Below are 11732 nucleotides of genomic sequence, written 5' to 3'. Positions count from 1 at the left end.
TGTACGTTTGGGTCTCACACTCTGTTCGGCAATGTCTGCAGAATCTGCTCCCTGTACATCTGCGGGTTCAGAGGCATGATGTATCTGCGTTGGTTCAGCCATAAAAGAGTGTTCAGAGCCTTGTCTAGACATTTTTTACTGTTTTTGCAAAAAATGGTACTGTCTCTTTAAGAAGACGAACAGCAGCTTAGACAGGTGGGGTAACACAGTTCAATGTAGAGAAACAGTTTTCAACATTCACATGAAGTGCAGTAAGCTTGTGCGACCATGTGCTTTCACAAGATGGCTGCTGGCACTGAGCTTGATTGCAGATTATGCACACACATATACACAGCAGGCTGTAAGAATTCTATGCATTTTCTGACTATTCTGACTCCGATCGTTGTGTTAGCGATTTATCCCTTGCTGACACCTCTATGCCTGGCCTGTATAAGCAGATATACTCACTGCGGACAATCCTTGTCAGATAGCTGAACTCACCAATACCGATTCATTCAAAAGGGTGCTTTATTCTAAACATCAAGGTTACAGCAGATGGATGGAACAGCAGTTGAATGGTTATAGTATTGTGCGGTCAAAAAATGATGCTTTTTCTAGCGTACTATGTAGAGTACATGTGTCCTAGTTACATGTGGCCTGTAGCTGTGGCCATGACACAGGAAGTACTGCACTCAGGAAGAAGGGTGGGGCTTACACAAAGAGGAACTGTGTCATCGACCCCAGGGATATCAAGGAAGGCAACATTGAAAATACATACACTACCACAAAAGGCCACTAGATGGCAGCATATCTCTAAATGTAGAATAGCCATAGGAAAAATGGTTCAAGGAAATAACTATATACATTCTCATCTTCATTAATGTAAATAACATTCTATGCCCCATTGGGGCGGCACATTACCTAAGCAAACTGAAGAGAGGAACTGATTGGTTGCCATGGGCAACTGCTCCAGATTCTGTTTGCTCCCGTTTTTATAAATTCCCCTCAATGCATCTCAATGCAGCAGCCTACCCACCCATCCACACAGCCTATGCACCTGCTGCATAACAGTCCCAATCTTTTGAGATGGAAAAGAGGGACACCTTTTAGCACAAAGTAAGTAGGCACAGGATACTAGGGATGCACAGATATATCGGCCGCCGAAACATATCAGGCAAAAATGGCACTTTAGGCTAAATGCCGAAAGTTACATTTTTCTGCCAATACAGCGGCGCATCCCTGCTCTGTGTCCTAGCGGGGTGGCGTCTCTCTTCCCACATCGCTCAGAGGGATGACTGGTTCAGCCCCCCTGCCGCAGCAATATGGGGGTGAACCGAGTCAGTGTTGTGGCTTCCTAAACCAAGTGGGCATATATTTTGAGATGGTCCCTCAGGCGTTTCCTTCTGGTCGGTCCAAAGTGGGCTTCCTGATTTCGTTGCTCTCAGACAAGGCCTTGGCCTGGGCGAATCCCTTATGGGAGAACGATAAACCCTTGATACACGATTACCCGGGTTTTACCTTTCGTAGGGTATTCGATGTACCTGCTCGCTCTGCCTCTGCTGCAAAGCTGTCTATTTAACAGGGTATACGAACCGTAGCTAAATATGCCATTGAATTCCGTACCCTGGCTGCAGAGGTGGGCTGGAATAATGAGGCCCTGGTGGCTGCCTTCAAGCATGGTCTCTCTGATGCGTTGAAGGACGAGGTCGCGGCTAAGGATTTCTCTGACGAGCTTGAGGCTCTCGTTTCCTTCCTGATTTTGATCGATACCAGGCTCAGGGAGAGGCCTTCGTTTAAGGAGCGCCTGCGGAGGCCTTCTACCAGATTGGCTCCCACGTTTTCTTTCCCACCCATTCCTCCCTCACCTCACCTCCCCCTCCTGGGGATGGTGCGTCTGGCAGTGAACCTATGCAGCTGGGATTCACTCGCCTTTCTGAGGCTGAGTGGGCCTTTAGGAGGAGGGAAGGCCGGTGCCTGTATTGCGGTCTCCGTGGGCATTTCCTGAAGTCATGCCTGACCCGTCCGGGAAACGCTCGCACCTAAGATCCTGTCGGGGGCAGATCTTGGGTGGAATTTCCTTGTCCCCGGCTTCCCGTAAAGATAAACTGCTAATCACAGTTGTCCTCTCCTGGACAGGGGGCACAGCGGTTACTCAGGCATTGGTGGACTCCGGTGCTGGCAGTTATTTTATTGACAGTGCATTTGTTGCTGCAAATTCCATACCCCTGCAGCCTCGTGTTACTCCACTGGCCAATGAGGCAATTGACGGTAGACCCCTGCGACCGGCGCAGGTTACCCACGAGACTGTTCCGGTCGATATGGCGATTGGGGCTGTTCACAGGGAATCTGCCTGTTTTCAGGTTATTTCATGCCCACACTACTCCGTGGTTTTGGGGTTCCCTTGGCTTCAGCAGCACAATCCGACCTTTGGCAGTCGGCCGAGATCCTCTCTGGGTCTCCACAGTGTGGCGCTGTTTGCATAAATGGGCCTGTTAAGGTACTTTGTACCTCCTCGGATTCTGTGTTGCCCTCTGAGTATCGTACGTATCAAGATGTATTTGACAAGATGCGCGCTGGTACTCTTCCTCCTCATCGTCCCTACGATTGTGCTATAGATTTGCAACCCGATGCCATTCCCCCTCGTGGCAGGGTTTATCCTCTTTCCGTTGAGGAGAATAAGGCGATGGAGGAGTACATTGCGGACGCGCTTTCTCGGGGACACATTCGCAAGTCCACTTCTCCAGCGGGTGCTGGCTTTTTCTTCATAAACAAAAAGGGGGGCAAGTTGAGACCTTGCATTGACTATAGGGGTCTCAATCGCATCACAGTCAAAAATGCATACCCGATTCCGTTGATTACCGAATTGTTCGACCGCCTCAAGGGAGCAACGGTCTTTACCAAGCTTGACCTAAGGGCAGCATATAACCTCATAAAGGATCAAGGAAGGTGACGAGTGGAAGACCGCGTTTTAACACCAGAACCGGTCATTATGAATATCTGGTCATGCCTTTTGGCTTGTACAATGCGCCCGCTGTCTTCCAGGAGTTCATTAATGATGTCTTTTGTGATATGTTGCAGCAATGTGTGGTGGTCTATTTGGATGACGTCTTGGTTTATTCGGACTCCATTGAATCACACTACCTGGATGTCAGACGGGTGCTGCAACGGTTACGTAAGAATGGGCTTTTCTGTAAGCTTGAGAAATGTGTATGAGAATTTCACCTGTCTCAGGTTGCCTTCTTGGGCTATATCATTTCTACTGAAGGGTTCTCCATGGACCCTCAGAAAGTTTCGGCAGTTCTGCAATGGCCTCGCCCCAGTGGTCTCCGTTCCATTCAGCGTTTCCTTGGGTTTGCCAACTATTATCGGAAATTTATCAGTAACTTTTCCGCATTGGCTAAACCCATCTCCGATCTGACTAAGGAGGGCAGTGATACCCATAATTGGACACTTGTTGCTTCCCGGGCTTTTGAGGGCCTCAAGTCTGCTTTCGGCTCCGATTCTGTGTCACGGCCGCCGCCGTCACCAGCCAGCGAGGAGGGAGGATGCGGCAGCCAGCCGCTCCTTCGTTGGGCCGATTGCGTTCCAGGGTGGAACGCACGCTCGTCACTTCCGGGTTTCGGGGCCGCGTGCGTTCCACCGTGGAACGCGGAAGTGCACCAATGCGTGCCTCGGCTCCTCCTTCACTTCTGAGCCCTATTTAAACGCCCAGACGAGACAGCATGGCGTTCCAATATTGAGTCAGAACGCCTGCTGTCTCCTGGGACCCTCCAACACTACAGACCGTGCCTTCAGCTGATTTAAACTACCCGGACACCACCAAGGACCCCCAGCTACTTCCATTCCGGCTTATGCTCCAAAGCGCAAGTACTCTTAGTGCAGTTGCACACCATTACATTCAAACTGTCTTGGAGTAGAGACTGCAAGTTTAACTACTACTGGGGAACTGTTCACTGCTACTGTTGTAGATAATCTTCTAGACCCTGCAAAAGCATTAACCCTTGAAGTTTCCATTACTCATCCAATAGCACCCTTAAAGTTAACCCTTGCCACTATACTACTAAACCTGAGGCTGTGATGCAAGGTACCCTAACTCTCAGTTCACATAGAGAGTGAAACCAGGGTACCAGACCTGAGAAGCCTCCACAGCTGTGATCCACGTGACCATCATCCATACAGGTGTGACAGAATATTGGAACCCCTTAAACATGGATCCAGCGGAGCTTGCAGAGCATCTTGTTGGCCTTTCTCAATGGGTTGACACCCTCACAGCCTCCATGCATGAGCTTCGGGTAGAGAACGAGGCTCTCCGCATCCGTGCAGCCCAGAATGCTGGCCCTCCCCGAGAGCGTCCAGAGCCTAAGGTCTGCCCTCCGGAACCGTTTTCAGGTGACAGGAAGGTCTACCGCCAGTTCGTTAGTTCCTGTCTTTTGATGTTCGAACTACGGCCACGTACCTACCACTCTGACAGGGTAAAAATACTCACTCTAATCTCATACCTAAAGGGTGAGCCCAGAGCATGGGCTGAGACCTACCTCGAAGAGGAGGGGGGGCTGCTGGGGTGCTTCGACGGTTTCCTGGACGCCATGTCTCTCCTATATGAGGATCCCTGCAAACAGCTGACTGCTGAGAACGCCATCCGAAACCTTAAGCAGGGAAGGAGACCGGTTGAGGACTACATCTCAGAGTTCAAGCGCTGGAGCAGGGAGACCCAATGGAATAACATCTCACTCCGGAATCAGTTCCGCTTAGGGCTATCCGACGCGATGAAAGACGAGATTGCTCGCATGGAATTACCCACATCCCTAGATGACCTCATCCAACAATCGGTAGCTATTGACCGTCGTCTCCGTGAAAGAAGGGCGGAACGGGGCTACTCCTACAGTCCAGCTCCCTCTAGGAGTGCCAGACCACCCCCTAAGGAAGAGGCGATGGAGATAGGGGCGATTGGGGGTCCTTTGCCCCACTCATGTTCACATAGAGAGTGAAACCAGGGTACCAGACCTGAGAAGCCTCCGCAGCTGTGATCCACGTGACCATCATCCATACAGGTGTGACATTCTGTCTCATCCCAATCCTGGTTTGCCATTTGTCCTAGAGGTGGATGTGTCTGAGACAGGAGTACGCACCCTCCTGTCGCAGCCTCGGACACCTGATGGACCCTTACTTCCTTGTGGGTTCTACTCCAGGAAGCTGTCTCCAGCAGAATGCAATTACGAGATTGGAGACAGAGAGCTCTTGGCCATCATCCTTGCTCTCAAAGAGTGGAGATACTTGCTCGAAGGTTCTGCGGTTCTGGTTCTCATTCTCACCGACCATAAGAATCTGACGTATCTCTCGGAGGCCAAGAGGCTTACACCCCGTCAGGCTAGATGGACCTTATTCTTGTCTCGTTTTAACTACGTGGTCTCCTATTTGCCCGCCTCCAAGAATGTTAAGGCTGATGCCTTGTCTCACCAGTATTCTGAGTTGTCCAGGGAGGACTCCGTGCCGACGCCAGTCATACCTTCCGATCATATCCTGGCTGCTATCCGCACCAACTTGACCTCTCCTCATGGGGAACAGATCTTGGCTGCTCAGTCCGATGCTCCCACGGTGAGACCTGCTGGCAAATGTTTTGTGCCTGAGGGGTTGCGCATCAAGCTGCTGCGCACGTACCACAATTCCAAGACTGCCGGCCATCCTGGTAAGAACCAGATATCCTGGGCTGTTTCCCGTCAGTTCTGGTGTCCGTCTCTCCGCACTGATGTTGACGCGTATGTGGCTGCATGTTCTGTCTGTGCGCAGAATAAATCTTCCCGCCGCCTACCCTTGGGGTCTACTGCATCCCATTCCCAATGGGGAGCGTCCCTGGTCTCACCTGGCCATGGACTTCATTGTGGAACTTCCTGCATCCCGAGGTTACACGGTGATCCTTATGGTTGTCGATTGGTTCTCCAAAATGTGCCACTGTGTTCCGTTTAAGAAGCTGCCTACCGCTCAGGAGCTGGCCTCAGTGTTTGCCAGGGAGGTTTTCCGTTTACACGGGTTGACTAAGGAGATTGTCTCGGACCACAGGAGACAGTTTGTCTCTAGGTTCTGGCGTGCCTTTTGCTCTCAGTGGGGTATTCACCTCTCCTTCTCCTCAGCCTACCATCCGCAGTCCAATGGTGCCGCTGAGCGTTCCAACCAAGCCCTGGAGCAATTTCTCAGCTGCTATATCTCTGACCATCAGGACAATTGGGTCGATCTTCTGCCCTGGGTGGAGTTTGCCAGGAACTCTGCCATCAACTCGTCCTCCGGAATGTCTCCATTTATGGCGAATTATGGTTTCCAGCCCACTGTGTTGCCTGAGTCGTTCTTCCCACAGTACATTCAGGCTGTGGAGGATCATCTTCGTGCCCTCGGTTCCTCTTGGGTGTGGATTTAAGAGTCGTTACGGGTCTCTGCTCAGCGTCAGAAGCTCCAGGCTGACCGGAGATGTTTGCCTGCTCCTTCGTACCAAGTTGGGGAGAGGGTGTGGTTGTCGACTCGTAATCTCAACCTCAAGGTGCCTGCTCCAAAACTGGCCCCCCGTTTTGTTGGACCTTTTTGCATCCTCCGTAGGGTGAACCCGGTTGCCTATGCCCTTGACCTTCCTCCTGGCATGCGTATCTCCAATGTCTTCCCCGTGTCGCTTTTGAAGCCACTGGTTTGCCATCGCTATACCTCCTCACTTCCTCGCCCTCGTCCCATTCCTTTGGGCAATCATGGGGAGTATGAGATTAGCAGCATCCTGGATTCTCGTCTGCTCCGAGGTCGAGTCCAATTCCTGGTTCACTGGAGAGGTTATGGTCCTGAGGAGCTCTCCTGGGTTTCCTCCGCTGATGTTCGTGAGCCAGCCCTTCTCCTTGCTTTCCATGCTCGCTTTCCGCGGAAACCGTTTTTCGCTCCGTGGAGGAGGGTCCATTGAGGGGAGGGTGCTGTCAAGGTCTTACCTTGTCCTCATGGTGGCAGCCATTTTGGACATGTGCAGACTGCAGTCTCTTATAATCTCTGATTGCATCATCACTTGCCTGCTGCCTGGGCTTCCCACAGTGATGATGTGGCAACACCTGACTATATCAGTCTGCTCAGGCTTCAGGTTCATTGCCCTTCCGTTTGTGCTCCAAGGTGCATCTCTGATCCGGCCTGGCTGACGTTTCCTCTGGCTCCCGACCCCGCATCGGCAGACGTACACGCATTGGACTTGATTCCGGCTTGGACGACTACCCGCCTTGGACTTGATTCCGGCTTGGACGACTACCCGCCTTGGACTTGATTCCGGCTTGGACGACTACCCGCCTTGGACTTGATTCCGGCTTTGACGACTACCTGCCTTGGACTTGATTCTGGCTTGGACGACTACCCGCCTTGGACTTGACCCCGGTTTGGACGACTACTAGCTTTGGACGTGATCCCGGCTCGGCAGATGTACCCGCATTGGACTTGACCGGCTTGTTCCTGACCTTGCTGCCCCCTGTTGAATGTTTATTCATGTTCCTTTAAATAAACGACCTTATTTTACCTGTGTTTCCGCATGGTCTGTTTTCCTGGCTCCCGTGACACTCAGCTCCCCTGCTCCACCCTTGCAGCAGTGCTTCGGCAGTCTAAACAGACCCCTGATATTTCCCTTTTGGGAAAAAAAAAAAAGGATGGAGGACACAGAGTCCTCAATATATTTTTTTGCAGGCTCTGTTATGAAGGAACAGGAAGCACTCAGTACAGAGGCTTCTTGTTCATTCATAAATCAAGGAGATAGTAATACTACGTCCACGATCATGAATGAATAGGAAGTAATGTAGAGCACTTCCTGTTCATTCAGAATTGGGCAAAAACACAAAAGTTCCCCAGCCCCAACCTGCCAGCCAGCCTGCAACCAAACAAGTAGCCCTGTCAACAGTATGCGTTAAAATCAGAGGTTTTAGTTGCACAAACTTTTGGCCAAAAATATGTAGAAGCCACACTGCCGCGCCAAGGCACCTCCGCAAAGTGTGGTCCTAACTCTATGTATCTGAGTCTCCAAGTGTGAGCATATTAATGAAGTCGACAGATTGCATGCAGGTGTACCTGGGAGGTAGCCTACTCCTCCTGATAAGGTGCAGGCACGCACTGGGGGCCCAGCAACCAAAAATGCACGCTGGGACCCCAGTGCATCCCCCTAACCAAAAATATTCAAACTAGAAAAAAGTGGTACATGCATGAATCCATAACCAGCCTTTATAGCAGGGAGCACAATGGGAAGGCTTACAACAATACAAAAACACAAAAGTTCCCCAGCCCCAACCTGCCAGCCAGCCTGCAACCAAACAAGTAGCCCTGTCAACAGTATGCGTTAAAATCAGAGGTTTTAGTTGCACAAACTTTTGGCCAAAAATATGTAGAAGCCACACTGCTTCTGCTCCCTGCTATAAAGGCTGGTTATGGATTCATGCATGTACCACTTTTTTCCCATTCAGAATTGGGGACACAGTATCTGAATACTATGTCCTCAATTATTTACAAACATCGTAGTGATCAGTAGTAATTATTTACAGCAATGTTTGAATATTATTGTTGATTGTCCTGCAGCTCTCCTCCCCGCACCACCCGGCCTCCTGACAGCTTTCGCCTCCCCGCTGGGCACCGGCTGCCGATAGAGGCAAGGGAGAGCAGCGGGGATCAGAGGGGACATAGACTGCAGCATGCAGCCAGCTCCCAGCAGGGAGGAAAAAGCTGCAGAGCCCATGCAGCTGGGGGGGGGGTTTGGGAGGATTGGTGAAGCTCACCTCTCCGCTGGGCACCGGCTGCAGGGGTCTGTGTCCTGATGAAACAGCGGGCTCCTGCACAGAGGATTAGTTGGTTGCAGCCCTAAACACACAAAAATTATTGCAATTAATGATGAAAGCCACTGCACACATCAATATATCCATTTTGTTATAAAGATGTTCTCTCCTGGGCCCATAACCTAATACATCTCACCCTAAAAAATGTACCTCATCATAAAGATACCTGGATGCAGGAAGGGGTTGGGACTTACATACCAGTCAATCCATCTGAATCATTGTTGCATATGCAGGGGACTGGTATTTAAATCCCAGCCCCTTCCTGCATCCAGGTATCTCTATGATTTGGCCCCTTTTTTGGAGATATGGACCCAGGAGGGGATTGTTACTCTATCATCCTTTAATAAAGTAGATATATTGATATCAGATTGCAGTGGCTTTGAAAGTGAATTGCATCATTGAGGAGAACAGATGGGCTTGCTGTACAGATTCAGCACCCACAGCTGTGAAGGCAGATCGGTAAGGGCAGTGTTGATAAACTCTTTTATACATAGAATGTCCTGTTTTGGCCTACTGTCCTTATCACTATGGGACTTCTCTAATAAGTATAATGGCATTGTCTTATTTTTCTTGCTCCTAGTGGGAAGGTACCCAAAGTCTGCAGGATCTCTGCCTGAAGGATGAACGTATGATGAACCCGTGCCCCGTCTATGATAAGGCCGGCCAAGTTCTCTTCTTATTCTTCAACTCTATACCCATTGGGGCAACGGAAAAACAATTGAGGAAGTGGGGAAACTCCTGCAAACTCTGCTACGCCACTAGCAAGGACTGTGGGAAGACATGGAGCTCAGTGACCAATATAACATACATCTTAAATGTCATCGACAACATGGCTACTTTCTTCTTGTCCCCTGGCCACGGCATCCAGACAGATTCTGGAACATTGGTGGTCCCTGCTTATGTCTACGTCGCAAAATGCTGGTGTATTCAGTACTGTTGCACAAAGTCCCACTCGTTTTACCTCTATAGTAAGGATGGGGGTGGCAGGTGGAAAGTATCGGAAAGAATCGAAAAATTTGAGTGTGGCGAATGTGAGATGGCAGAAATAGTCTGCGAAGGTGAACAGAAGATGCTCTACTGCAATGCACGAACCCCATCCAAGTACAGGGTGGAGGCACTGACACTGAACGCCGGTGGTGAATTCAAAATGGCTGACAAAAGTCGAAAGCTGAAAGACACCACGGATGGAGGATGCTTCGGGAGCATTGTAAGCTTCCCAGGGATTATCCAACAAGGTGAGGAAGGCGGTCACTGGCTCCTGTATTCTCACCCTGCTAAGAAAGACCGCAAGGAGCTTGGCATCTTCTTAAATAAATCTCCTATGTCATCAGAAGCTTGGTCCAAGCCATGGGTGATTCATCATGGCCCAGCAGCTTATTCTGATCTTGCCAAGTGCCACAAGGCCAACACCTTCGCCATCTTGTATGAGAGTGGGAAAGAGAATCCTTACGAGGAGATCAATTTTTGTCTTTTCACTTTGGAGGATGTTTTGGAGAACATCAATAAGAAGAAAGGCTTCTTCTATCGATTTAAGAAATAAATGGAATGTCAGACAAACATGTTTTTTACTCACGCTTAAGTCTTATAAAAAGATTACTCAAGTATTTCCCTACGTTGACCTTTATATATTAATAGTGATGGTCAACAATTCTCAAGACATGATGGAAAGTGTCCATGTAAAGACAAATTCTAGGTTTCCCATGAAAACTGGCATATTTGATCATCTAGAATCCCTAAAATGTAATTTTGTGATCTTTACCCATATGCTGAACTAGAACACGGCAGATGTCCAAACTATTCATGAGGACAGCTTCATGACTACATAAATCTATTGTTACGTGCAATTTGTTATTTTCTTTTAGGCACGTTTCCCTACTGCTGTCAAACAGCTATCTTCTGATGTACATATGCAACTCCACTATCAACTCCTGATTTGCAGCAGTTGCAAGATGCACACATACAAGCAATGGAAAGCATCATGAAATTTCCCATCATAAGTCACTTGCAATGAGTCATGTGATCTCCCGTCAACTTAAAGTGACACTAAACTCAGGAGTTAATCTTAATAATTCATTCAAGTAGCTTAAAAGGAGAACTATGGGGTCAGTGCTTTTCCCCATAGTTCTCCTAAGGGTCACGGGAGGACACAACTAGCGTCCTCCCGTTACCCAAAGCTCAGTATATTGGGAGCTACAGCTCGCGGTATACTGAGACCGCCGCAGCCGGGACGGATCCTGACATTACTATTGAGATCCACCCAGCTGCGTGATTGAGGCAGAGCCAGCAGTACCCGCCCCCTCCCCCGGGGGCAGGGGAGGAATCCCTGCAGGGAGCCGTGAGTGACAGTCACGGCTCTCTGCAGGGACATGATCGAGAAGTGAGCGAACGACGGTATGTGTTCGCTCACTTCCCGATCTATTGAGCTGACCTGTGACAGTTTCATTGTCATACCTCGGCTAGAACTATGAGGATGAGTGAAAATCACTCACCTCATAGTTCTCCTTTAACTATTAACATTAATGTATCTTATCTGTGTATCACTGGGCTGTAGATCCTCAAATCATCTCTGAATTGGTGCTGACACTGTACTTGCTTCTGGAGGGGGGCTACTTCTGTTCCCTGTGTGTGTTGTAAAGTAGCCACTGCTCCAAGCTTGCTCACGTTTTACTAATTTTTATTGAGATTGTAGTCCATCATGGTAGCGGGCTTGGAGCAGTGGCTACTTTACAACACACACAGGGTGTAGTGAATAAATACAGTGCATAGAGTACAAATACCTATATAAAACCCATGTATATCTTATATGTAGCGGATATTCCAATGTGCTTCAAAAATCAAACCTTGAAATCAATAAACCTCAGATTAATACGATGGAAACATATGATAAATAAATTAATAATTATTATATAAAAAAGGTAAATATTAATAAAA

The 11732-nt window shown here is 49.1% G+C and overlaps 1 protein-coding gene across 1 annotated transcript in view; it reads left to right on the top strand.

The window, feature by feature from the left end:
* LOC108784426 (sialidase-4-like) overlaps nt 1–10341 on the top strand; it is a 17773-nt gene extending 7432 nt beyond the window's left edge. Inside the window, exon 2 of the mRNA XM_018553243.1 lies at nt 9382–10341. Within this exon, the coding sequence (XP_018408745.1) occupies nt 9382–10341 (960 nt within the window). The remainder of the gene's footprint in view (nt 1–9381) is intronic.
* The last annotated feature ends 1391 nt before the right edge of the window (nt 10342–11732 follow it).

The sequence above is a fragment of the Nanorana parkeri genome, unplaced genomic scaffold, assembly GCF_000935625.1.
Source record: "Nanorana parkeri isolate BGI_ZX_2015 unplaced genomic scaffold, ASM93562v1 scaffold114, whole genome shotgun sequence".
In the NCBI taxonomy this organism is placed as follows: domain Eukaryota; kingdom Metazoa; phylum Chordata; class Amphibia; order Anura; family Dicroglossidae; genus Nanorana; species Nanorana parkeri.
This window is presented reverse-complemented; position numbering and strand designations above follow the sequence as displayed.